Genomic DNA, 25,380 nt, shown 5'->3' with positions numbered 1-25,380 from the left:
AACATCTGAGTAGACGAGAGGAGAGAGAAAGACGTCGCTCACGAACGATACATCCTTCAATGAACGGGCCCACTACTTTCGATGACCTTTATTATTCTGGTTCTTCTCTTACCCCTACCTCACAACGACCCGGGACTGTTCCTCATACTCCAATCGAAGTACCGTCGCCTCGACCACTTTCCCCTGAGCCCACCCGCCCGATAGGCGCTGATGTACTCATTGACCCAGACCCCCCAGGCTGGGATTCGTGGATTCCCGTGGGAAGACCTGAATCGCCAGAGTCGGCCAATCCACCCTCGGCCTCAGAAACACATGGCCCTGCCGAGCCAACGGCGACTGATTCATCTCCGTTAAGTACTGGAGGTAATCTTCTGTTGGAAAGGACTTGGCCAGAGTCTGGTGAGAGGGATAACCATCAAAATGTTGCTCAGGATATGGAGTGTGATGCTGAGCTCGCATGAATCCTGTCTCAATCTCGGCTTTTTGCAATGATGATATCAGTGTTTGATAGGGAATATTTTGTATCGGAGATGGATCCTTTTTGTTTAGGTGTACATTAGCTTGCATTGTACTTTGATCCCAACGTTGATTCGAATTCCCTGAATAGCCTGGCTGGCCTTACCTTATGTTGAACAGTCCGGACTCAAGATATACGCCTGCTCACCATTACTCATTAATGGCATGACTCCTCATCTCTCTGTAGCTCGATTACTCTGGATAAGCTTTTGAAATAATTGCCCAAGAGGGCTTAAACTGGCCTGCTGCCCCTGACGCCACTCGGGAATATCTGGAATTCGTTCACTAGTAACAGCTATCACGTCCGTCACCGACGGTATCAGTGCTGTGCTGTTTACCCGTCCAATCGATGCTGAGGAAGTCATTTGCAGAGGCAGCGACGCTTTCGGCATGTCCTTGGCCGTCGACGTCCATGGTCCGGCCTTGGGCTTTTCCTGCCGAAGTATTCTGAAGCAAATAGGACACAGTGACACATGCAAAACCCACCAGAAAGGGGGAAAGGAATCCTGTCATTTGATTTCTCACATTTCAACCCGCGTGAGTCTTCCCAGGTTTGGGGATTTGACTTCGACATTTTTTGTAACTGTGAGCCCTCCAAGCCTGACCTGCTTTCAACGTTACTGATTCGCCGTTTACTTCTACCCGTGAATACTGCTGGTACGGTACACAAGGCATCCATTGAATAATGAGAATGCACGGTACCAGGATGATGTTATTCCTCACTTGCAGGTAGTGAAGGATGTCAGCCGCTTTGGTTCAATCTATGTTCAGCGCCAGGCCAGGTAGACTCTTGACAAGGGTGTTAGCACGACGAATGGACACCGAACGCTTACTGTGCACTCGTGCCTGCTCTATCTCAGCGTCGCAGACAAGGTTTCTGTACGGTTAGGGAATCGCGAAGAACGCTCTGAAGCCCACACACAGGGATATGCATGCTTTCTACATAAATAGCTTAATTTACGTGCAACAGAATGTTTGCTCTCTACAGTGTATGAACGCAACGATTAGGGATTCTCTACTATGATGTTAACGTGTGAGGGACTGTACTGGGGCTTGCTTGAGTTTTTCTAAATAAGCACGATCCCTCTGAGCTATTCGCCGCAGATGCGGGATAATACCTCGAGGCCGCGAAGTCCGAGGGCGGGGCATTGGAGTGATGGATGACGGCTGCGACGAAGAATCATTGGCATCGAACTGTGGTGAAGCAGAATGGTCCGAAGGCGGAAGACCAATCGAAAGCGCCTTCGACCTTGCCATACTGAAATTTCTTCTTGTCCAGACAGAAGGTTGGAAATGAGTAATCATATACTGGATCTTCCCTGTAAAAAATTCTACTTTAAGAAGAGTCGAATACCTAGCCTTTCGCGAGACACATACAATTGGATGAATCAAAGTCCGGAGTTGAATCGTATCTGTTGTTAGAATAAACCCGGGTCAGGACAGTGAGCTCGTGGACAGGACGTGGTCCCTGGTTTGCCCACTCGAGAGGCTCGATGTAAACATTCGTGACGGTACCAGATTGTAGTGTTTCGAATAAGACTCTTTTTGACTACATGAAAAAGCATGTGTCAGCAATTATCGAATTCAACTCCGGCAAGTCACCAACTTGTTTGGGGAAAATCTCCAGGACCGCCTTCATGATATGTTCAAGCAGGCCCACACACATTGCGAAAATATTATCTCCACGTCTATGGTGACCAAAAAGCCGTTGATCCATCTCAGCTAGGGACATGTATTGGAAGCCCTGGATTTGAGAGGTATTATGATACGCAATGAATATTCCGCTCATTGCACCGATGCGAGCCTGGAAACTACGTCGCCCGAGGACATATCAAGCGCCATAACCAATAGGTTGGGCACATAGCACATACTTGTACTTCAGAAGGGCAGATCTCATAAGATCGTATAATTCTCGTTCAAAGCTGCTGTATTGGCCTGTCATCGACTTGATAAGGTAACTTGAATTTTCCTGGAGCAGAATATTGCCTCAGAACGGCCATATACTAAAAACGAGATGACCTGTACCTCATAGTTCGCAAGATCCAAACGAATGGCCACCACAGCTCGAGTCTTGATATCAAAAACACCCGTCCCTGGCAGGCGGGGATCATGACAATCCAGTTGAGATCGCATCACAAAACCATTGGTCTATAGGTATCGATTCACATCGGACAAACCAGAAATTTCTAATACGAACCTCCGTATATTGAAACGCATTTCGACGGACGATAACTGTGTCATCTGTCCTTTTATGGCGTCCGAGCTGAGAGAACTCATCTGGCGAGCTCGTAAGAAAATATTCAAGCATCGTTCCCTACATGCTACGGTTAGGAGAGGAACCGTTCCACTGGGGAGCACAGACCATCTTGGCCAGGATATTCCTTGTGTCGCCCGCTTCAGGGCTTCTCAGAAGATTATCGGAGTCCGTGGAGTATACGCCATCCTTATGATGAATAATGACCCCTGCCGGCATGGTAGCCGCTGGAGTGAAACTTCGGAGCTGCATTACAGTTGGTTAGCGTATCACGCAGAAGAGACGCAAATTAGAAGTCACACCATCTCTGTAAAGTTACTGCTTAGCTGGGTAGTGTTAATCCATTTCATCCGTGACAAGAGGAAGTACATGTGAGAGAGTAGTGGGGTGAGAGACGATGTCGATCCTACGAACGATTTGCCTAATTGGTGAGCAAGCCGTTGCAATTCCTTTCGCAGGGCTCAGCCATCGGTATTCATTTGGGTAGGAGGACGCACGGTATGTTGTGAGCTGGGTACGAAGGATGATATCTTGTCGAAACTAAAATCTTGGACTGGAGGTATGGTTTGGAGGTATGAATCGAAGTTGTACACCCCCGTCTTGAAATCCTGTAGCATGTAAGGGGCAGGGCTGAATAGGACTTGTGAGAGATGATGGAAAATCAGGAGTTTGAAACGCACTTGAACAATACTCTATCCAGCTGGTGGGCCAGTCGGGGGATTGGAGGCTCTGCATCATTCCGTGAAATTGCTGGATAGAGTGACGTTGAGTAATCAAGGTATTGCCGTGGGTAGGTTAGGTAACTTACGTTTAATGAGAACCTCCTGTGATGTAAATTCTCCAAAAATCCTCTCCCGAACATGTTTCAGTTGCGCTGCGGGTGACTTCGCTGAGAAGGATGAGAAGGAATTCACTGCAGAAGTGGTTTTGACCGAGCGTGGCGTTAGCTGCTGGCGCTCCACGGATTTAAAAGATGGTTGGTTAGGTTTAGTGTCGGGCTCCATCATTTTTTTAAGTGCCACTGCGTCATGCTTCAGCAGTTGCCACAAAGGGAGGAACAAACCCGATGCAAGATTGCCGTGGCCGTTCCGATCGGCAGTGGCAAGATGTTGCACACGACCCATCATCGCCTGGAACACAACATGCCGAACTATTGCATCCAGTGCTTGATGTTGAACGTGCCCGATCAATGATTGGAGAACAGAGAGGGCTTGCAGAATATTCGGAGGAAGCGCGGATTCATTGCGCAGTTCGAGGCCGCGCACCATGGTGATAAGGCGATTCAGAGAATCCTTGCAGCGGCGGACGCGCTGCCAGGCTAATGAAACAACAGCATTACATCAGCAAGAACCATTATTGGAATGCAGAAGCAAACCTTCTTTCGGCAGTCCCTCTTTGGTCTTGAGAGGCGACAGTGAAGAGAACGTCCCAAGATCGTCCAATGCTGTGCCAGGTGCAGATGCTGAAAGTTCAGGATACAGTTGCAGATACGAATCCTCATCATCGGCTCGATACAGACTTCCCGAAGCATTAGCAGTGCTAGGCACTGCAATCTCTGGGCACTGCAAAGTGTTGATCCCTCCACGTCCTCATTATGATAATGGTTTAGAAACAAGGATAGCTGATCCATACCTAGAGTAACCAATGCATCCTCCTTCCTTGTGGATCCCGTTTTCCGGAAAGCTTTTTTCAGGCGACGGACATTCGGAGGGCGGGAGACCTGATGCACACGAGGCAAGGGAATGTTCAGCGATGGGGCCGAACGCAAGGCGCTGAGACGTGCAATGGCCAGTACATCTGGTTCAGGTAATTCGCGGACACCTGTTCGCTCGACCGCCTTCCGTATCACAGACACAACCTGAGCTGGAGCAGGTTTTGCAAGAGAAGGGAACCTCGGTGAGAGCGGTGGTGAATCTGAAGGCGAAGGCGGAGGGTAAGCACTCTTTTTGATGGATTTAGCCACATCCAGAAATGATCGCTTGACAGAAAACAGCGAAACAACGAATCGTCCCAGTGGGCCCCAGAAAGGCCGCTCAACTATTTTTTGCCACGTCAGAAGGAATAACGACCCGATAGAATTCCAGACGCGATGGATCCCAGCGCTTTGGACTTTTGTCCACTCCAGAAGTATTTGTACGCATTCCCGTTCGCGAGATTGAAACTTCCGCTCAGTGGTGATAAAGTGTCTCAGCGATCGCCAAATTCTCAAGGTGACTTGAGCTTGCACATTAGCTATCACAACGCGACGCAAACACAAAGCTACTCTTCCAGGCAGTGCAATCATTCTAAGAATCCATCTCTGCGGCATATAGTGGGGAACCTCCTCCGACATCATGGCTGCAGATCGAATATTGTGAAATGGTAAGGTTGGAGTTGACGCAGCACGCAGCACTGCCGGCTCTGGAGCCGGCACCGATTCTGACAGTATAGGTGCTGGTGATGCTTCTATTTGGGGAGTTGCACGTGGGAATGCAAGTTGATGCACTTGGGCATGGCCAGGCCCAGATCCAAGTACGGGTGCAGGTACAGTCGTAAGTCTGGGCGCCAGTGTCCCATCAATTGTCGGTGCAGGCTCAGGTGGCGGCGGTAGGGACAAGAGCATGAGCGGGGGGGCAACAGTATGGGTGGGTTGAGTGGTACCGGAACGAGTGGCGGTGGTGTCAGCAAGAGAAGAGACTGTGGCGAAGGCAAAAGCGGTGGTAGCCGCAGTGGTACAGACAAGGGTGACTGGTGGAGAGCAGGTCGGGCATCAGTTGCACGAGCTCTTTTGCTAGTGAGGGACAAGTTATGATATAATTGTTCCAATGCTGTAACGAGAAGTACTCTAGAGGATGGTTTTTTCGACATCTCGCAGTGGGGTGGGATAACTGTGGGTGGAGAAGCGAGTGCTTGAGCAGTGGATTGTGGCACGGGAGTATATATTTCCCACCTTCAAGCCGGACTTCAGGGGTATGTGCCTGATCTTGCGATAGATGCGGCTCTGCCTCTCCTTTGGTCGCAGTCTCTGCCGCTAAGACAATCCGTCTCGTGGAATGAACAAAGCGTCTTTGGAGAAAGAAGCGCCTCTCAAGTTGCACTGACTGGTAATGCAACAAATTTATTTGGAGTCATAACGTTACTGATTTATCATTGGTAGTGCTCCTGATAGAGGAATAAACGCACGCGCTTGGTCCCTAGCTGGATAGTCATCTGGGATATCATGAATGAACTCGCGTAAATCACTGGAAATGGAGAGCACCAATGGCTAAGCGAGGGAAATATGAAAGCCACTCCCTCTTTCGGCCTTCTTTCTGGGTAGTCACGAGTCTGAGCCCATCCTCGTGTAGAACGAGGATTGAGGGTCAATGAATGATGAGCAACCGCTCTCAGAGCACGAAGGTGCAATAGAAAAGCATGCAGTGGTGTAAGCCATCTCCAAGCGCGCCCAGTCGAGAAGTTTGAGGGAAGGAGCAACGGAACATTATACAGTAACATACGAGGTAATGCGAGCTCGTTCCTGGAGCACATGAGCAAGAGCGAATATTCCTCTCCTTTCGCTCAGAGCCGCAAATATGTTACCAATTTCGGGTAGCACCTTTCTACGACCCACAAGCCTCTCAAGGCTTACTCTGGGAAACGCGATTCGTCGCAAAAAGCATTCAACAGGAAGACAATTCGAACGCGGGAAGGCCACAGCGGCTAATTCCGGGGATCCGGCATCGCCACTCATGCAAGCGCCGTACACGCCGGGCTTCAACGTTGGTAGCAAGGTAATAAGCTATCGCCCCTTACTTTCTCCAAGTGGGGGCCAGGGTGACGAAGGATACCTGGTTGGTGATCTTTCTGCAGCCTGCGGAGTTGACCGATCGCTTGACTTTCCTTTGGATCTGAAACTTATCTCGCTGCCCCGAGGAGCCCGTACTATACCAGTCGCTCACTCCTACAATGATATCTTTGCCTATATTACTAGGGGGAGCGGGACGTGCTGGCTTGATGGGAAAACTTATGAATTAGGTTACAGTGATTGTCTAGGAGTCGCAGGGGGATCAGGAAGTGCACTTGCTTTCATTAGCGAGCGACAGGATACAGAAAACGATGAAGACGATGTCATGGAAGTCCTCTTCGTTTCGGAAAAACGAGAAGGAAACCAAATACATTACCCTCTCTCTGGAAAGGTATTTTATTTGCTGTGTTCGACGAACATCACCACCCGCTTCATATATGCACGAATAAAATCAGGAAAATGAATCTACCTGGAGAGATCCCCCCGTTGTGGAGGTTGGATCCCACGATGGACGACCATTTCCTCGCAATGTCAAACATTCGGCCTCGGATCGTAAAAATCCTCCCCCGCACCCATTTTGGCCATCTAAAATTTTCCATTCACTCGTTATGACTATGCCAAACATGATGGAACCCCCGTTCGGATACGAACTTGGGGCCCTCACTTTGCTGATGTCTCTCTCGGGTCGGATGTCCGTGTCTCAAATTGTCCTCCCCCCAAACGCATGCGCATCTCCACCCACAGCGCATACTAGAACAATAATGTACGTTGCAATAGAGGGGGAGGGGAGATCCTGGGAGAGCGGGACGACAGAGTCTTTTGGAGAAGGTCAATTCCTTGTTGTGCCCGGAGGAACTGGAATTCTGCATTGCATTTTTAATGAAGGAGACGATGATTTCATCTATTTAGAAATAGAATATGTGAGCTCGCGCATTTTGGTGCTTGACGGTACGATGCCCTGATGATGCAACGTCGTAGAATGGCGGGGAAGACAAGATATTCCGTTTTCCTGGAGATGATGGTGCCAAAAGAGAAGCAATTGACTCCGGTGAGATCTGGTGGGACTCGGCACCACAGCACCAGTTGGGAACAGAAAGCTACATTCCGTCCGAAAGGCATGCAATCTCAGCGTAGGAAAATCAAGGAAACTCTTAATGACAATATTCTGACATTGTACAAGCGTCTGTCGGACTAAATAAACCTATGGATCACCAAACAGTCTTCGTCTGCACGTCGCCCGCATCAGCAAGAAGCTATAGGCTCTGAAGAAAATGGACTCACAACGGCTCCGGCGCCTTGCTAATGAAACTGACTCCTCCAATTGCCTCCCTACTCCAAACATCCCGAACGAACCAACATAAATGGCCAACAGCACATCCAAGAAGATCCCCAGCAGCAGCCGTCCACGTCCCATTGATAATCCAACTGAACGCAACCAGTGCCAGTGGCAGATATGGCGCAGTTATCGTCACAAGCCCAAATAAAGATATTTGTGTGGATGGATGTCTTCGTGACCAAAAGTATATCGGAACGAATGCCAATGGAGCAGAAAGGAAAGGAAGCGTGAAAAGGGGGGATACAAGAAGGAGCAAAGCGGACGATTGGAACAGTAGCCAAAAGTAATCGGCCCGTTTATTTGCAAACGAGGACTCTTCTAGCATTCGGGAGTAGCGCATACTGAGAAGAATAATCGCCGGGAGTCAGCCAAGAAATATCCCCCGACATTACTTGTTCGAAGAACTCACAAGAAGAACAGATGGAACACGAAGTCCAGCGATAAGTTTCCAAAATATAAGAAGGTAGTCACTGCTCGCCATATCTGGAATTTTGTCAATCTTTGCCCGGACTGACAACGGTTTGAAGTCCCGAGCCAATTCACCTGGAAGTTATCAAAAGCGGATTTGTAGCTGAAATACAGCTGAAGCGGAGTGACTAATTGACATTGCTAGTCGGTGGACAGAACAGGATGTATCATAAGTAAGCTGGCGATCGTCAATCCAAGCAAGAACTGTCCCGCATACCACTGCAACGCTCAAAACAACACTCAAAACTAACCATGTCCTAGTTATCGGGGGTACTTCGAACACCCATGCTTCGATCCCGACAGGCATGAAGGGAAGTTCACAACAGAATCGTTTCTGAGAATACCGAAAGACTGACTTGAGGCTGCCACGCAACGTATGCTAAGCGTGGGTAAGTGGCTGTACAGATACAGTACTATAAATGGGAAACCATATGCAGCTGCCAGAGAAACGCAAGTACATTATGTATGTAAGTTTTGGACGAAGTTTTTCCAACCCCAAGACCCCCAACAACTACGTAGTGAGAGGCACCTCTAAAACAATATAGAAACAAATAAATAAGGCAACAACAACAACTGAAGGGATAAAAGCTAAAAAGAAAGTCAACAGCCTCGAATGAGCAGAGAGACCCCCCCATGCACAAATTCTAATCCAAAATCAATAAGTTAGAGAGGTGGAGATCATTTTCTACCTCTTCTTCATCCTTGATTGAATCCGTAAAGATTTCACTTAGATTCTTTCATCGATGCTTTCTTGGGAGTCGAAGACCGCCTTCATCGTCACTGCTTCCCGAGCCACTCTCCGCAAGGGGGCATTCCGTGGTAAGGTTTCTCGGGCGCGACAGTGAACGACGCGCGGACTCGGACTTGACAATTTGCTAGTCAGCACCATATCCGAACCACGATCAGCGAAAAAAACAATACGGACCTTCCGTCTCTCCAAAGCCGCCGCGTACTGATGAAGCGGATGTGCAGAGGACTCAGATTTGGACGATCCAGACGGTACGCGCGACTGAGTCTGAGATGGTTGAGACTTCGAAGGGGAACCTCGATTATAATGTTGATGTGGTGAGGAAGTCCACGGACTAGAGGGATGGTTCCCAGCGAGAGGGGAAGTCGACGACCAATAGCCTTCTAACGGATCATCCGATTGTCGTTGATCACAAGGTGCAGCCTCTTCGCCCGATCTCATTTCCCATGCTTCATCTTCGCCTTCGCCACGTGTGACGTATCGTCTTGTCGGTTCTCCACTCTGGACAGAAAGTAGCCCCCCAGCGCCGAACATACTTACAGCGTTATTCGGGTCTCCAAAAGAATCATCATCACTCCAGTTATCTGGCTCCCAATCCTCACCGTCATATCCCGCATCCGCCTCATGCTCCACAGGAGGCGAAACACCAACCCTACGGTCACCGATTTGAGCTTGAACGGCCCCATGAGCACCAGAAGACATAGGGCTCATACTAAACTGAGGATTGGGAATCCGCCCTCGAGCCATGCTCGGTGCGGTAGAAGATGGTGTACGAGCACCTCCCGCCGACGAGCTCAAAGGCGACCTCAATCCTTCGGATCCAGACTCCAGCTCTAATTCCGAAGATGCGGTGGACGGGGGATCTCTTTGCTGAGAATGATGCTGACCAGCTGGCGACCGTCCCGTATTTGGTTGATGCCTCCATGCGGTGATGCTTTTCCACAGGCTCCTCATCCCGCCACTGCCAACAGAAGAGGAGGGCTGCTCATCCGCGGCGCTCACAGCCGAAACGACAGATACATTGGAGCTCCGACCCCGCAGGCGCTGAGTATTGAAAAGTGGAGTGGCAAGGAGAGACGCAGATGAACTGCGAGGCTTAGTTGCGGACCTTGGAGGTGAAATGGACATCATTTCTCCAGGATCCACAGAACGACGTTGTTGCGGAAGAATGATTTTAGGACTTTGAGGCGATGTTTGAGGCGAAAAGCCTTCGGGCTGATGGCGTGTGGGTGAGGTTTGGAGGGGATGGGGACGAGATATCTCAGACCTGAGCCGCGCTTGCGTCGGGGTTTCAGTTTTGGCTGAAGCGGACAACGCGTGACTAGGGTCATAAAATTGCACCCCAATTCCAGCTGGAGAACTGGAGCGCGGGGTCATCAAATCCCCGACCGACGCAGGCGTATGCTGTGGTACATCCAATTGATTTGGAGTGAGACGGTTCACCGTTCCTGGAAGCCGAGAACGAGAACGAGACCCCAGACGACTTGATACAACATCAGAGGAGGACCCCAGGTCAGAAGTTGGCCGATACCCTTGCTGTCTTGAGGTTGACGACGAAGCTCTACTGGTGTTAGAGGAGGTATCGATACGAAGGGCTGGGGCTACATGATGGGCGCTCTTGTATCCAGAAGGGCCGGACTTGCTTGAAGGGGGGGTGCCAAGCATTTCAGCGGCTTCATTGGGTGAATCACGCTGGCCCTTCTGCAGAATTCCCTTCACCTTCTTAAAGGCGATACGAAAGCGATGCCCCTTTTCTTTTTTAGTGATGGCAACCTCAGCCTCTTGTGCACTAACCGACACCAAAGCACGCCGTTCAGGTGCAGTCTTTTCGAGCCATTCTGAGTGGTTCTCTAGCCCGCGCTGGACCCATGGATCAAGCTGGAAAGAGAAAGAAACAATCAAGGCATAAGAAAGGAACAGGAAAGGCTGCAAGAACCTCACTTTTGCTTCTTTTATCGTGATCCGTTTAGCTGGTTCTTTTTCCAAGAACCAGGCGATAAGTTCCCTAACTTCTAGACCCTCCCCTTCGTGAGTTGATACTTTATCTTCTCCCATTGTGTCGGGCACAACGTAATCCTCGACTGGGATAACCTGGATGAGGTGGAACGTGGTAGGTGCGTCGAAGGGGGTTTTCCCAAACAGAAGGCAGAACAATGTGACGCCCAAAGCCCAGACATCAACAGCCATTGAGATCGTAGGCTTTGGTGGGAGAGTAATGACATCGCTTGGAGTTGCTCCGCCAATAGAAATAGCCTCTACACGAGAAGTAAGATCATTCCCTTCGTCTTTCTTCTTTATGTTGCCACGATAGCACAGCTCTGGAGCATAGAAGGCAGGACTCCCCGCAGTCTGCTTTAACACGGCTTCATCGAATAAGGCACGTTCCTCTTCCTCGCTCTCATTGTCAGCGGCTGCTAGACGAAGAGTATGGGAGTAATGGGAGACGCCAAAGTCGGAAATCTTGACGATGCCATTTTGGTCCAGAAGAAGGTTGGCCGGCTTGATGTCACGGTGGATGATTCCTTGGTGATGTACTGGAAAAGATGAGTCAGGACAGGTGACGTCACGCCAAAAGAAATTAGTTTGAGGATACGGGAAAGGGGCGAAAGAATGTACGAACAATATTCCAAACCAAGGAGAACACCCCTAAAAATGGAACGAGCATGTTTAACGGATAAGACGGGCCTTGACGGCTCAGTCTTTGTTCTCCATTTAACTTCACCGCCCGCCATGTACTCGAGAACTGAGACAATAGAAGATGAGCCATCATGGAAGTTTAGCAACCCGAGCGCGCGCGTACCCATAAAGATTTTCTCATTGAGAGCATCATCGATGACTTCACGTAACCGGACGATATGCTTATGGGAGCATTTCTTCATGATAGCAACTTCGCGTTTGATCTTTGCCTCTTGAGAGTCGAGCTTGGGATCACCCCCGCGATTGGCACGGAGAGCAGACGTTAAGTTCTTGCGCTTAGGAACACGTCTCACCATCTTGATAGCCTAGAATTCAGGAGAGAACGAGCAAGGTTTGGAATTCTCCGTCAGCGCGAGCACCCGGAACATGGAAGAGATGGTAAGATAACAATGGATCGCGGTACTTACGACCTGCTCGCCAGTAGTGGTGTCAATGCCACGACGAACGATACCATGCATCCCTCGCCCGATCTCCCCGTACACTTCGTATTGGTTGAGAATCCGCCGTCCATATTTACGAGTTTTGGCTGCGTTGGCTACAGAAGTCTCAATCACACTTTCGTCTGTCTCTGCAGACGCTGGAGCTGCTGACATTGTGGACTAGTAGTCCCAAGTGACTTGATGCAGTGTGGACGAGAAAAGAGAGGGCACAAAGTTCATGACCCAATGCCCCTTCACATATGGGACTTTTTAAGGAAGCCTAATCCGTGGAACCCATTCAAATCATTGAATTCAAAACATCAAAAATATCTATTCACCCCTTTTTTGGTTTTTCAACAAGAGAAATATTTGAACGAGGTCAATATTCAGGAGTGCACAATACAGGATCGATCAGTTAAGGCAGGACGCAACCAGAATGACGGCACCGCGGACAGGCTAATCATCATTTGCAACGTCCCCCTTTCTTATAAGTCAAGACTTCCACCACGATGGCGCAAATCGGGAACCCCAACTTTGCGGAGGCGACGTCGACGTCGTCGTTGAAACCGCAGATGATGTTTCGCGGGTGCAGGTGCACTTGTCTTTCTCATCCACGTTCTTCATCACCTGTAAGCGCATGTGTATCGGCGGCAGCGGGCCGTCATGGATGCGCAAAGGGGCCGAAGGGGCGAGCGACCAATATATAATCCAGGACGGTGGTGTTCATGACCGGACAATAAGGTGTCAACATTCTATGGCAAAAATCTCTCTCTCTCCTTACCTGGTCGACATGCTTCCCGCAACCCTAAAGTAGACGGAAATGATCAAAACAAAGTCAACTCAGGGTTCAATGTTTTTGTTTTTGGAAAGGAAAAAAGGCATGTGTTATGGGAAGGGAACGTGGGCGGGCGCGACGTCGATGATCGTTGATCAAGTAGAAGCACCCAGTTCAAGGGAGGGGGGCCATGCGCACGCCGCTGAGGCGTCGTGTGACTTTCTCCCTCCTTCTACGACCTTGCATGCATGGTGGCCGAGAACGATTGTGAAATTTGTGAGCACGAGTACCTTCCATGTAATTTTCTGGCAGGTACTGCATTTAACTTGGAAGCACATAATTTGTGGGCAGATTTGATATGATGATTCGTTTGATTTCGAGACGATCAGTAAATGAAGATGAGGGGGGATCTAATCGTCAATCCCTTGGTAACAAGCTCCTTTCGGCACCCCAGTTGGGCTCAGCTTTATAGTGGCCTCAGAGGCCGCTTGTTGCAGCTTGTCACCTCATCTCACCGCCAATGAACCGCATATACAACGTGCTCAAGCCCCACGCGATCATGTCATTATGTATGTCAATATATGGAAGTACACACAATGGTACGCATGTTTCCGAGAAAAACCAACTCCAAAGAAGCCGAAGACCCACCTTCGGAGTGTTCTTCCGATCAAGGTAAGAGCCCTTAATTTAAGTAATAACCAGCTATGCTTCAAGTACCTCACCCCCTTTACCCGCGCTCAACATCTCGGGCATCGTGTCCACCGTCACCCACACTTCCGCCACCGCCTCGACCAATCGTCTGATCGCCATGATCTTCCCCCCTAACGGCAAGACCATTCGAGTGAGTGGGTTCAGGTCCCTCCTCGCGCACACTCAATAGCGGGGTTCTTTCCCCACTTACACTCTTCCCGTTGCTCTTCTTACGATTCCCATCAGCGAATGGGTTGATTCGGGGAGGGAGTACCTTTGCCAACACAGATCGAATCCCTGAACCGAGGTTGTTACCGAGACGATCCCACGCACGCCATATGCTGTGTTGTTGTGTCTGTATGCGATCTGGCCGGATACGATGCTCGTCATCTACTGTAACGGTTAGTGCCCAAAGAGTCGATGTAATGGATGCTAGTGCCCTGTTTGTGAGTCACCCAACAAGTTGGTACGGTATAAAAAAGGGATATTGTTAGTATTCTGGCTTTAAACTTCGTCTTGAAGCAAACACCAAAGTCTTCAAGAACGATAGGCAAAAGACAAAACAAAAAACAAAAAAACTCACGAGGCTGCAGTCTAGAGCAATAGGTCCCAATCCAAAAGACGGATATTCGATCGGAGAGTGAGTTGATCGAATCCCGGGAATCTTCCGCAGACTCACGATCATGAACATGATAACCACTATAATTGAGATGTAGATCAGCCCGTGCGCAGTCATGCAGCAATGCATAAAGAAGCACACAAGAAATGATGGAGGTGAACCGAACGAAAGACTTACTCTGCAGTTTTGCAGCTTGATCTACACTCGACCCACCTGTTCAGACGCCAGGAAACTCAATTCGCATCAAGAGACGGGGTTCAGAACAACTGACCGAGCAGTGCACCAGTCATCATTCCTATTGAAGCAATCACGGCATCAGGAGCGCTTATCATAATCCGGCAATCGGATGAAATGGGTTGGCTCCAAGCAGCATTATTAATGCCCATGATTTGCCTGGAGCCCCCGCGAAAAGAAGAGGTAAATTATCCCTCACCTGGGATCGAGATAAGCCCAACCACACTCATCGCATTAATCGTGGGAAGAAGGGCCAAACGTAGCGCCTCGATTGCAATAGGCCTGCATGCTTCGAGACGCGTGGCACCAAATGCAAGGAAGACTTCAATATTTTCGCGCTTTGTCCTTTCGAAAGGATCCATGAATGTTATGGGGAATGAACGGCAATCAGGGCACTGACTCTAGTTCACGGAGCACTGAATTCGTTGCAACGACAATGGCGGAGATGGCATTTCCACAGAGCATTCCAATAGTAGGTACTGATGGGAGTTGCAGGACGTAATGAGCCCCGTGTCCACTTTAGCCACAACCGCTCGATCACTCACTGTACTCTTCAGGGGCCCTGGAAATTCCCGAAGGGAATATTTTATTGCCCATTGCGTTGGTTAGCATGCATAACCATTCAAGTGGATAAGCGAATATACCAGAAGGGTTGATTACGCATTGCAAATCTCCCACCAATGATGGAGACGGGAACTGTACCAATTATCATGGAAGCCATTATCGCAGGGACCTTTCACAACAGCAAAGTCCGCGAGCGAGCCTCAGCACATCCAGCGATTAGAAATTGCAGATTCCACGCAAATTGCCTACCATGCCTGTGAATCTCATCTTCGTTTTATTAATAACTGAAGCGAGGGCAACGTCAAGACCCGCGAGTTTGCTACGCCGCAAAAGCGTAACCACGCACCAACCTCAAATGTGCCCAGACACATCAGCAACACTGGCATAGACGTGGCCCGCGGTACAAAAAAATCAGTCAGAAGGCCCGGGTATACCGGGGACCTACGCGCACCTGTTATCCCGAACACTGCCCACCCATTGCGGGCGTTGAACACGCTCTGGAGCACAAGTCCCAGGAGAGAAAGTTGAAGGACGCATCGGACGCTCGCAGACAAGAGCGAACCCCCTATCTTCACGCCGAGAATGATGGAAAGAAAGATATCCAAGACCTGCGGCAGATTTATAAGGATGGAAACGCGTCAGGAACTCGAGACTGTCATCAGTGGAGTTGGACGTGAAGACGTGTCCACGCACAATAAACAAAAACCCAAACCAGACATTTCCCCAGTTCAGTAGGGGAGTCCCTGCTTCATCATGGGATGTAACCATTTTGGCTTGAGTCGCTCCGTTGTTCTTGCTCTCTGCCGAGAAGCGTGATCAGTTGGGCACTGTGGGAAACAACTCGCGAGTCAAATCTCCCAATTGAGTTGTTGACGATCAATTTAACCACATCCGTTAAGGGTCATCCTTGCATGCTCAGGGGCGTGTCAACTTGCTCGTTGTACTTGCTGAGACGGAACATACACATATCACCTCTAACTTTTGGGCGATTTGTTGTTGCGCATCTTAGCAAAATGGACTCGACCATCGACACCCATTCTCTCGGTTACGCCACGAAAGAGAGAGTTGAGGAGCTCAGAGAGTCTTTAGGCGAAGTCAGAGCGCGGATGTCCCAAGCCGTTCGTAGCCGCGTATCCACCTAACTGGGTGTTGTCCAATGCATTCTTCGACAGGCCCAGAAAGTTCTACCTTCTGCATTCCGTCACAAAGACATTGTTCTCGTTGCTGTGTCAAAGTACAAGCCAGCCGAAGACATTTTGGCTTGTCACGAGGAAGGTCACCAAGTGGATTTTGGAGAGAATTATGTTCAGGAGCTCGTGGATAAGGCAGCAATCGTGCGTTCGGCGCCCTTCTGGACGAACCACCTGATCCTGATGTGCATGAAGCACAGCTCCCCCAAAGTATTCAATGGCATTACATTGGGACACTTCAAAGCAATAAATGTAAAGTACTAGCAGGTGCGATCAGGACCAGGGTTACTAGATACGTATGGTAAATATTGACACGAGTTACCCAGCCATTCCTAACCTATTTGCAATACAAACTCTTGATACGGCCAAAAAGGCAACGATGCTGGATAAAGCACTTCCATCCACACGGGCATCACCACTCAACGTCTACATTCAAATCAATACTTCTGGAGAAAACAGCAAATCAGGGCTTCCGCCCCTGCGAACGTCCGACGACCCCGATGCGAGGAATATCGCCCAAGTTACCCAACTCACTCGGTATATCCTTAGTGACTGCCCCCAGCTCTATCTCCGCGGGCTAATGACAATAGGTTCAATTGAACAATCTGCTTCGAGTGAAGGAAATGAAGATTTTTCCAGATTGATCGAAACTGCTACTATTCTGGAAGATCTATTGAGAAAGGAAGATGGAAAGTTGAACTGGGGGGTGGATGGTGCGCTGGAGCTGAGCATGGGAATGTCTGGCGATTTCGAGCAAGCTATTCGGGCAGGGTCAGGGGTGATCAGAGTAGGTACGGCGATATTTGGCCAGCGAAGAGTGAAACCCAACGCGGTAAGTTGAGCGGGATTCGAAACGAGTGGTGGTGGGCTGAACGTGCCTAGACTATCCCAGATCCAAACAGCTTCTCCACAGAAGTTCCATGACCAAAGTTCTGCATGACAATACTCAATACATTCGTATATTCATGCTGAAATATGATCAACGCGTGGATGATTTTAGCCGTGCGTAGGGTATGACTTCCTAGACTGGAAAAACAGCAGCTTTTGAGTCACTGTTCTCAGAAGAGTGCTCCGTTGTTGTAAAGGGGCGGGGAGCCACCACGTTTGGACTGATCTAATGATAATGCGCCTAGGTTTCGTTGTAAAGTCCAGAACTTTTCTTCACCACACGGTCTTGGCAAGTCAGAGACGACCCTATCGAATGCATTCCCAGGGTGCTATGGCTGCGGAGCCCTTCAGAAACAATGACCGAGAAAAGATATGTGAGTTGACAATCAATCAACGGTTGACACCCGTGTCAACTGAGTGTCATGTCAACACGCGCCCCACCACGTGCCTTGCCCATGGAACTTGCCGCTCAGCCTGCCGCTCCCGAGCAATGCTTTTCGTAACCCGCCGTCTGGCAAGAGACACCACGGGCCGGCGACAAATATCCACCATCGTGCCCTCTTCCGCTTTATCACCTTCGCGTCGGACACGACTTTCATTCTTGGCTGGTAGAAGTTCCCTTCGTTATGTTCACGTAAGAGCAATTTCGTACTCCGCGATACCACGATTCGTCGCGCGTGCGTTCCGCGTACCCATTGCAGGAGCCACAGTTGGAGCAGGAGCGTTTGGATACGCGAATTATCGCATCGATGGTGCGTCTCCGTAGATGCAATTCGACTCGTTTTGATGATTCTTCAATTTAGAATTTCGTAAGACCTCGCTGGATTGGGTGCATAGCGCCCAAGAGACTGCAACAGAACTTTTTGAAGACGCTTCTTCCAAGCTAAAATCCGTTTCCAAGTCTATATCCTCGAATCTGGAAGGAATTGAGATACCACAGGCGAAGGCGCCCCAATTCTTGAAGCACTTGTTTTCTGCTTCGTCCTCTTCTGGCGATGATGGTAGTGATGGTAGAAATAAGGGTTCTGACTCTCATGAGAACCCCAGATCTCCCAAAGATCGATCAATTGAGGAAGCTGTTGCTATGGCTTCGTTGGTCGCGGCCACCATGTCCTCTCCATCTGATTCAAGAGAGAAGGATGATCACTCTGGAGAGACTAACACTTTGATGCATCTCACTCGGAAGCTGATTGAGATTAGATCGGTGCTGCTCAGCATTGACCAAAGCGACACGCTGAAGTTGCCGAGCATTGTGGTAATCGGAAGTCAGAGTTCAGGCAAGAGCTCTGTCTTAGAGGCCATTGTAGGTCACCAATTTCTCCCCAAGTACGCATTGTCGATCATCCCGTGGTTATGCTTTTCTGTTCTTACAATCTATTTCCACAGGGGAGACAATATGGTGACCAGACGTCCGATTGAGTTGACTCTGATCCACACACCCGCAAAGCCCGGCCAGGAGATGCCGAGAGAGTATGGAGAATTCCCCGCTTTACAAACTGGGAAAATCTATGATTTTTCCCATATCCAGAAGACCCTGACGGATATGAACTTGGCTGTACCTTCAGAGGAAGCCGTCTCCGATAAGCCGATCGATTTGCGAATACACAGTCCGCATGTTCCTGACCTCACGCTTATTGACTTGCCGGGGTACATTCAGCTCAGCTCACTGGACCAGCCGGAAGAGTTGAGAGAGAAGATTTCTTCGCTCTGTGAGCGGTACATCCGCGAACCGAACATTATCCTTGCCATTTGTGCCGCTGATGTTGATCTTGCCAATTCTCCCGCACTGAGAGCGAGTCGGAAGGTCGATCCGCTGGGTTTGAGGACTATTGGGGTGATTACGAAAATGGACCTTGTGGCTCCCGAACACGGAGCCCAAATCTTGAACGGAAATCGGTATCCTCTCCATTTAGGGTATGTTGGGGTCGTCTGCAAGTCGCTCCCCAGGGATGAGAAGAAATCACTCCTTGGGAAGGAGAAATCCAACATCTCGACAGCCGTGGCTCGTCGTGAGGATGCTTACTTTGGCCAACATCCCGAGTATTTCGGGAAAGGGACTTCGGTTCTGGCTGGCACTCAAACACTTCGTCGTCGTCTTATGGATGTACTAGAATCTAGTATGGCGAGCTCCCTGCATGGAATTTCAAACGCGGTCCAGTTAGAACTCGAAGAAGCGAACTATCAGTTCAAGGTACTATACAACGATCGCCGTATCAGTGCTGAATCCTACGTTGCGGAGACCGTCGATGCGCTCAAAGCCCGATTCAAGGCTTATACTTCCCAACTCACCAAACCCGAGATCCGTGCCAAGCTCAAATCAATGTTGGACAACAAAGTCTTGGATATTCTGGAACAACTATATTGGTCAGACAAACGTACACTAGAACTCCATCAGCTGGGTCAAGATCCTAAAGTTAATGTTGAAGAACTTGACCCTTACTGGCGGTACAAGCTGGAAGCGGCTAGCTCGCTACTCACCAAGTCTGGAGTGGGACGTGACTCCACGAACCTTGTTGCAGACGGTCTTCGAGCTCTTATCGATTCCATCGCAGCTGCAGAACCATTCAATCATCATCCCTCCGCTGCAGAACGCATCATCGATTTTTCACACGAAATCCTCCGCGAACGACTGGGTATCGCTTCGGACCAAGTGGAAAATTGTATCAAACCTTATAAACACGAAGTAGAAGCTGATGAGCGAGAATGGGAGAGTGGGAGAGAGAGAGGTATTGCGCTGTTTGAACGCGAAGTTGTGTTGTGTCAGGATAAATTGGCTGAGTTGAGGAAAAGGGTTGGTGGAGGCAGGAGGCTGAATAATTTGACAAATTATGTGAAGGGTCTTGAGGAGAGGGAGAAGGAGAGAGTAGCAAGGCGGTTAGTTGCTGTTAGGAAGGGAGAGGAGCCTGCATCTGAGGACAATGTTCCGATTGTTGCCGACACGTATCGGTACAGTCCGGCGAACGTTATTGACGGTGCGTGTCGTGTGCCGCTCCTTATGGATAATTCTGGTTTTGTTGATGTGAGCATGCTCGTTGTGGGTCTCTTCTCCCTTTAGCTCGTAATGCCCTGTTGTGTCAAGATCGTATAGGGATCCTGAAACTCCGGATAATGGCCCTCAAGTCTAAACGGTGCCGTGCAGGTCCACGGAACGACATATTCTGTCCTGAAGCATTCCTGAGTGTCGTTGCTGACAAACTCGCGTATACGGCCACTATGTTCCTAAATATTGAACTATTAGATCAATTCTTTTACCAGGTGCGTTCGTGAGCCTTGAATTTTTATTATTTACACTCACCTGGTGCGGAAACGGATATTACGATTTGACGTTGACCTTTTTTCTTTTACAGTTCCCCCGGGAGATCGACTCGCGGCTAATGTACGACCTTGATCGGGACGAGATTGCAAGATTCGCGCGGGAAAACCCAGCGATTCGGGCGCATCTGGATCTTCAAGAGCGAAAGGACAAATTAGAGCAGGTACGAAAGAAGTCTCCTCCATGATCTGCAAACTGCGGGGGTTGCGGTTGGGTTCTGATGTCCCCTTTTTTCATTTCTTCTGCTTCTCAAGGTGATGAAGTCCCTTCAAAGCTTGACGAATCTCCGGCAGGATCCACAGCCCACTCAAAGGAGACAACAGGGCTTGTTCAGCAACTTCTTCAAGGAAAAGTAGTCGAACTAAAATGTTGATTCTTGTGGTCTCATGTTCCTTGGTTTACTTGATGACTCCACTAGTCCCCACATCTTCGTGGGTTACGCTTCATCTCATTCTCAACTTGAACTTTATCCCCACGCGCACTCCGTTACATGCCTAATCCCTCTTGATATATAGTTGTCATGGAGTCTTGTTCTTCTGATCCTCCACTTCTCTCTATCGCATCACTACATACCCTCGAGCTATGTCCATTCCTTGCCTCACTACCATTGGGTATCATATTACCTATTGCTTCTCATTTCATAGCCTTCCCTTCCAACATTTTTGTAATGACGATTTGCCTTAGGACTTAATGTTATTTCAAATCCGAATCTTATGAAAAGGAAAAGAAATCATTGAGAGTTAAATTATAATGGCGGTTGCAACGCAGCGCACGCAACACTAGGAAAACTACATTTGATCTAAGGGTGTGAAAAAAAGAATTTTTTCAAATGATAAAGGGTTCGGGGCTAGAGTGCAGCAGCGAGGACGGCGTAACGTAACGTCCAGATGGGTGTGGGTGAGAGAAACGCGCAGGTAAAATAGTTTTCACAGCTTTGCTTTCCCCTTGGCGGCCTACCAAAATCAAAATCGGACGCGTCAAGATGTCAAGCATGAAGAGAGAAAGGTATAATAACTCACGCTGAGAACGCTTTCTATCTTTGTGGCGAGCATGATGTTTCCTTTTGCCTTAAGTTTGCCTGTCATGAAAGCTTTTTGACCGCTGAGTTTCCCTTGGGAGATGAGGATGAAGTTCTCATCTGAACATTGCATGAGCGGTGATGGGTTGGCGGTTAATGGGATCGGAATTGAATCAGGGTAGTTACAGTCAGTGCACATATGCATAGGATCGATAACGCGCGCGGGCGAAAAGGGGGGGGGGGGAGAATGGTTAGATGGAAAACTAGTGTTGTTTATAACTTACCTGAGGTGGAGATGATAACGTCTGCTTTTCCCGCTTCGCCCTTGGAAACCTTGCCTTCCTTCTTCAAATCGACCGTCCATATAGCTTCTTTCCCATCTCTACTCGCGCGAAGCTGAAAGATTCCGTTCACCTGTTCGTGCGTTCATTTTTGTGGCAAAGAAACGTTTTTCACGCATATATGAAAGCGCGCACACGCAGCATCGAGTAAAGTGGTCGAATTTGCCGATTTTTCAATTTGTTAGCTGCTGGGAGTTCTTTGAGACATTTGCCATGATTGGTACGTACCCGTTTGATTTGGTCATTTTTGGCTTTCTCATCACTCGCAAATACCTCCTGGACAGAAGCAAGAAGTTCTCCGATCTACGCGACCACGATGTTTGGTTCGCGTGTTCATATGATTTTTCATGGGGTATTGAGTTCTCGCGCTTCAGTATTGCCTCGATTTACTCATTGCTGAAGGATGGACTAACCTTGTATCCTGGCTCACGAATATCTGGCATCTTTGTCTGGACTATGGTGCAGTACTGGTGGTAGTAGTGGTGAAGGCAAAAGGTGTGATGGGGAATATTAAGTTTCTTGTGTTGGGTCAATCCGGATAAGAAAAGCCGGTTCCGGAGCCTGCATTCTTCCCACGGACATCTCTCACTGGTGCCTGACGGAGATGATCGGTTTCGGCTTGGTAAGCAACCACTTGCGTCATAAGTAACAATCCACCACAAGTAATCAGGCTGGCCACTATATATATTCGTACAATTGCTGCGCACACATCAACCTCTTCTCCACACGTATATTACCTCGACCTTCTCAAGCCTTTACACCCTTATCTCGAGTTCAACTTTCCAGAATGCAAAGCACCTTGTCATCCTCCAAGTTCTATGATCTCAAGGTCCGTCCGCATCACTCAGAGAATTCCAAATGATTCTCTGACTTTGGCATTCACATCCTCTTGTATTGGAATCACTGCTCTCTCTCTCGCTCCGAATACATCGGTTTTTTTTTTTTTTTTCTATGCTGAAACTTGTGCCTGCCTTTTCGTCATAATTGGGGGACGGCTTGTGTGTGCGCGATGCTAGGCTGAGGCTCCGAAAGGGGAGTATAAATTCGACCAGCTTAAGGGGAAAGTGGTACGTTATCCTTCCAGCTCTTGTTATCAAATGCCACGCTTTAGACGTTCTTATGCTCTTCATGGTGTCGTAGGTCTTGATAGTGAACGTCGCTTCGAAATGGTGCGCCTCCGTAAAACCCCAACGAACTACAATGCTTATCCGTATTACCTCCTTCTCTTCTCCCATTTGGACTTCCCTAGCGGCTTCACTCCTCAATACAACGGACTTCAGAAGATCTGGGATCAGTTCAAAGATCAAGATTTCGTTCTCCTAGGCTTCCCGAGTAATCAGGTATCTACATAATCATGTCCAATATCGCGGCGGCGTTTGCAGTGCACCTGGTGTTGGTGATCTGTATTAACTGTTCAACTCTTGACACTTTGCATGTAGTTTGGTGGACAAGAACCTGGGACCGATGAGGAGATTGCTAGTTTTTGCACGTTGAACCATGGCGTTACTTTCCCTGTACGTGCTGCATCCATATTCCATCCCCAACCAGCATCGGGGATAACTAACACACTGACGTGAATCACACGCTATATAGCTTATGAAGAAGAGCGATGTGAACGGAGATAATACAAACGAAGTTTATCAATGGCTGAAGAACGAGAAATCGGGGATCTTGGGTCTTACGCGCATCAAGTGGAACTTTGAGGTTCGTATTTCCGTATGCTACAATCCCCTCTTTCGAACGGGAGTTGCTAACAGGAGCTGTTTTTGCGCCCTTCCTCTGATACAGAAATTCTTGGTAAATAAGGAGGGGAAGGTCGTTGAGAGATGGGCTTCGACGACGACGCCTGATCAAATCACTCCGTATATCGAGAAGTACCTGAAAGAGTAAATAATGGTCGTTAACTAACGTGTGGAGGATCTGTTGATGATTGAGGTTCGGCCTTGGATGTAGATCTATTAGTGACAAGGGGAAATCTCGTTTGTAGGTTGTCATCAATGAGGCTGTCGTTAATGATGTATTCATTTCTTGACTGTAATCTAACCTCGCTTCTTGATGGGAAGTGGCTGTGGGGGAAAGGGTCAAGCATGTCTAACGATACAGCAAAGATTAGAACTTCAGTTTTCCCTCGCTTCGAGAAACCAAGAAACCCATGAGGCTTGAGTGAAAAGGATATGATGTGAGTCGCTCCATGAAGGTACGTTGTTCGGTGTAACAGGGAGGAATACAGAAGAGCCCAGTCAAATCGCCACCCACATGAGCGCAACTAAGGACGACAAATCCTTATGAATTTGCTCTGTGTATGAAATGTTAATCGAGGTCTACTAGATTAGCTCCCGCAGACCAAACTTCCCAATTGGTTGCATTACTGTTACACGATTTGACTCATGGCAGGAACGTCCTTATTCGGATGTGTCCCCACCACAAAACCACTGGGTGTGCGAGAAGCGTCCGTGTAAGTGTCCAGCAATATTGGCAATTTGGCACCATTCGAGCAAGACTCAGCGAAGCTCGTCTGAGCGAATCCGGCTTATGACCCATGCCAAAAAGAACCAGGCCATCAGCATGGGTACCCGCTCCGAGTCCCATGGGCCTGGCCAGTTGTGTTCTGCATGTGGCCACTCGAAGTTTGGTAGACATGGGGTCGGAGAGGTTCGGTGCCGGGGATTGAACGCACTGAAAGCAGATGTAGCCACTTTGTTTCCATTCTATCAAAATGATGAAACGCCCCTTCATGCTTACCACGAAGCCAAGGAATTTCTTGGCATATCGAATGGTGAGCCATATGTATGGCCATGCCCGCTCGTTTTCCCAACAAAAAGGAGCGGGGAAATATCGTTCATCCCACATCTTAAAAGTGTGTACCTGGTCTCATTAGCTACGAAGGGACAGGTTGCGAGTGTAGAACACTTATCTTTAACACTCTAGGCAATTTTCTTCCTGCTGTTTTCAGGCGCTCTCCCCAACCTAGACAGTGACGGCAATGCCATTTCTACAACGCGGGCAAATAGCCCAACCAACGTTGTTGCAAAGCGATGGGGCATTAATAAGGTTACTGTTGGTTTGATCGCTGGTGTGGTAACTTTGGTAAGCATTCTGGCTGCACTGGTCATCAGAAGCGTTCGTTACAGGTATATTTCCTACTCCTGCCAGATAAGGAGTGGAGTACCTCAGGAAAGTTGAAAATCTCAGGGATTTCACTCGAGCAACTTTTATCGGCGGGAACTGACGGAAGGCTTGGAGCACTAAAAATGTCATCGACCATGTATCACGATACATTAAAGTGGTATGACGAGCGGCTTTTCGATGGTGGGGAGGGCGAAGAATCCAGATCGGGAGACAAGGACAGGGACTTGATTGACAGTGATAATGAAGATCCGAATATCACATACCTCAGAATGCGGTAGCAGCAGTGGGAGAGGAAGAACGCATATTGAGGGTAAGTAAGGCAATCGTTGATGGGCCATTCGATTGGTCCCCTAACCCAAGTGGCGGGGAAGCCCTTCTTATCGATGTCCATACAATATAGCTTATCCCCAGTTAGAAT

At 48.8% G+C, this 25,380-nt stretch overlaps 11 protein-coding genes across 11 annotated transcripts; 4 read left to right on the top strand and 7 right to left on the bottom strand.

Moving 5' to 3' along the window:
* Positions 1 to 1,426: 1,426 nt before the first annotated feature.
* On the bottom strand, positions 1,427 to 5,836 carry EI90DRAFT_2076215 (mitochondrial protein Pet127-domain-containing protein). The gene is made up of 14 exons (XM_039052527.1): positions 5,700 to 5,836; positions 4,403 to 5,637; positions 4,146 to 4,349; positions 3,579 to 4,088; positions 3,451 to 3,520; positions 3,268 to 3,400; positions 3,073 to 3,219; positions 2,879 to 3,016; positions 2,714 to 2,830; positions 2,542 to 2,664; positions 2,388 to 2,485; positions 2,123 to 2,327; positions 1,894 to 2,065; positions 1,427 to 1,835 (listed from the first exon to the last, which is right to left on the bottom strand). Exons 2-14 carry the CDS (start codon positions 5,370 to 5,372, stop codon positions 1,543 to 1,545), a joined length of 3,180 nt encoding a protein of 1,059 aa, XP_038921897.1. The 5' UTR covers positions 5,373 to 5,637; positions 5,700 to 5,836; the 3' UTR covers positions 1,427 to 1,542.
* Positions 5,837 to 6,590: 754 nt separating this feature from the next.
* On the top strand, positions 6,591 to 7,801 carry EI90DRAFT_3035916 (uncharacterized protein; the record flags this gene model as incomplete). Its single annotated transcript, XM_039058660.1, has 3 exons — positions 6,591 to 6,924; positions 6,989 to 7,453; positions 7,512 to 7,801. Coding segments are annotated over 3 exons (816 nt in total), but the record flags the coding sequence as incomplete, so codon positions are not given.
* On the bottom strand, positions 7,642 to 8,296 carry EI90DRAFT_3035915 (Derlin). Its single transcript, XM_039058659.1, has 2 exons — positions 8,279 to 8,296; positions 7,642 to 8,210 (listed from the first exon to the last, which is right to left on the bottom strand). The coding sequence occupies exon 2, from the start codon at positions 8,207 to 8,209 to the stop codon at positions 7,811 to 7,813; it is 399 nt and encodes a 132-aa protein (XP_038921895.1). The 5' UTR covers position 8,210; positions 8,279 to 8,296; the 3' UTR covers positions 7,642 to 7,810.
* A 364-nt stretch (positions 8,297 to 8,660) lies between these two features.
* On the bottom strand, positions 8,661 to 12,487 carry EI90DRAFT_3150879 (kinase-like domain-containing protein). The gene is made up of 5 exons (XM_039065689.1): positions 12,190 to 12,487; positions 11,886 to 12,087; positions 11,706 to 11,828; positions 9,263 to 11,619; positions 8,661 to 9,200 (listed from the first exon to the last, which is right to left on the bottom strand). Exons 1-5 carry the CDS (start codon positions 12,373 to 12,375, stop codon positions 9,075 to 9,077), a joined length of 2,994 nt encoding a protein of 997 aa, XP_038921894.1. The 5' UTR covers positions 12,376 to 12,487; the 3' UTR covers positions 8,661 to 9,074.
* Positions 12,488 to 12,534: 47 nt separating this feature from the next.
* On the bottom strand, positions 12,535 to 13,405 carry EI90DRAFT_2080641 (uncharacterized protein). The gene is made up of 3 exons (XM_039052533.1): positions 13,267 to 13,405; positions 12,983 to 13,006; positions 12,535 to 12,882 (listed from the first exon to the last, which is right to left on the bottom strand). Exons 1-3 carry the CDS (start codon positions 13,312 to 13,314, stop codon positions 12,694 to 12,696), a joined length of 261 nt encoding a protein of 86 aa, XP_038921893.1. The 5' UTR covers positions 13,315 to 13,405; the 3' UTR covers positions 12,535 to 12,693.
* A 272-nt stretch (positions 13,406 to 13,677) lies between these two features.
* On the bottom strand, positions 13,678 to 15,964 carry EI90DRAFT_3035901 (uncharacterized protein). Its single transcript, XM_039058658.1, has 14 exons — positions 15,777 to 15,964; positions 15,535 to 15,691; positions 15,430 to 15,462; positions 15,333 to 15,367; positions 15,164 to 15,252; positions 15,065 to 15,081; positions 14,920 to 14,998; positions 14,719 to 14,864; positions 14,557 to 14,580; positions 14,463 to 14,498; positions 14,346 to 14,365; positions 14,250 to 14,260; positions 13,913 to 14,106; positions 13,678 to 13,817 (listed from the first exon to the last, which is right to left on the bottom strand). Exons 1-14 carry the CDS (start codon positions 15,849 to 15,851, stop codon positions 13,798 to 13,800), a joined length of 936 nt encoding a protein of 311 aa, XP_038921892.1. The 5' UTR covers positions 15,852 to 15,964; the 3' UTR covers positions 13,678 to 13,797.
* A 132-nt stretch (positions 15,965 to 16,096) lies between these two features.
* On the top strand, positions 16,097 to 17,114 carry EI90DRAFT_2906044 (uncharacterized protein; the record flags this gene model as incomplete). Its single annotated transcript, XM_039054233.1, has 4 exons — positions 16,097 to 16,213; positions 16,262 to 16,417; positions 16,474 to 16,540; positions 16,600 to 17,114. 4 exons carry the CDS (start codon positions 16,097 to 16,099, stop codon positions 17,112 to 17,114), a joined length of 855 nt encoding a protein of 284 aa, XP_038921891.1.
* A 537-nt stretch (positions 17,115 to 17,651) lies between these two features.
* Positions 17,652 to 20,661, top strand: EI90DRAFT_3117053 (P-loop containing nucleoside triphosphate hydrolase protein; the record flags this gene model as incomplete). Its single annotated transcript, XM_039062948.1, has 5 exons — positions 17,652 to 17,913; positions 17,965 to 18,487; positions 18,548 to 20,133; positions 20,217 to 20,416; positions 20,509 to 20,661. The coding sequence occupies 5 exons, from the start codon at positions 17,652 to 17,654 to the stop codon at positions 20,659 to 20,661; spliced, it is 2,724 nt and encodes a 907-aa protein (XP_038921890.1).
* A 528-nt stretch (positions 20,662 to 21,189) lies between these two features.
* EI90DRAFT_3285894 (sterol-binding-like protein) lies at positions 21,190 to 22,380 on the bottom strand. Its single transcript, XM_039066992.1, has 5 exons — positions 22,247 to 22,380; positions 22,062 to 22,136; positions 21,777 to 21,906; positions 21,494 to 21,612; positions 21,190 to 21,427 (listed from the first exon to the last, which is right to left on the bottom strand). Exons 1-5 carry the CDS (start codon positions 22,274 to 22,276, stop codon positions 21,401 to 21,403), a joined length of 381 nt encoding a protein of 126 aa, XP_038921889.1. The 5' UTR covers positions 22,277 to 22,380; the 3' UTR covers positions 21,190 to 21,400.
* Positions 22,381 to 22,410: 30 nt separating this feature from the next.
* On the top strand, positions 22,411 to 24,008 carry EI90DRAFT_2078088 (glutathione peroxidase-like protein). Its single transcript, XM_039052529.1, has 9 exons — positions 22,411 to 22,455; positions 22,586 to 22,662; positions 22,850 to 22,900; positions 22,974 to 23,002; positions 23,083 to 23,173; positions 23,273 to 23,347; positions 23,427 to 23,537; positions 23,622 to 23,719; positions 23,787 to 24,008. Exons 2-9 carry the CDS (start codon positions 22,621 to 22,623, stop codon positions 23,818 to 23,820), a joined length of 531 nt encoding a protein of 176 aa, XP_038921888.1. The 5' UTR covers positions 22,411 to 22,455; positions 22,586 to 22,620; the 3' UTR covers positions 23,821 to 24,008.
* Positions 24,009 to 24,169: 161 nt separating this feature from the next.
* EI90DRAFT_2076081 (uncharacterized protein) lies at positions 24,170 to 24,892 on the bottom strand. The gene has a single exon (XM_039052526.1). It carries the CDS (start codon positions 24,681 to 24,683, stop codon positions 24,219 to 24,221), a length of 465 nt encoding a protein of 154 aa, XP_038921887.1. The 5' UTR covers positions 24,684 to 24,892; the 3' UTR covers positions 24,170 to 24,218.
* Between the last annotated feature and the right edge of the window lie 488 nt (positions 24,893 to 25,380).

The sequence above is a fragment of the Cantharellus anzutake genome (assembly GCF_015039405.1).
Source record: "Cantharellus anzutake strain C23 chromosome Unknown EI90scaffold_5, whole genome shotgun sequence".
NCBI lineage: Eukaryota > Fungi > Basidiomycota > Agaricomycetes > Cantharellales > Hydnaceae > Cantharellus > Cantharellus anzutake.
Note: the sequence above shows the minus strand (reverse complement) of the source record. Positions and strands in the feature narration are given on the sequence as shown.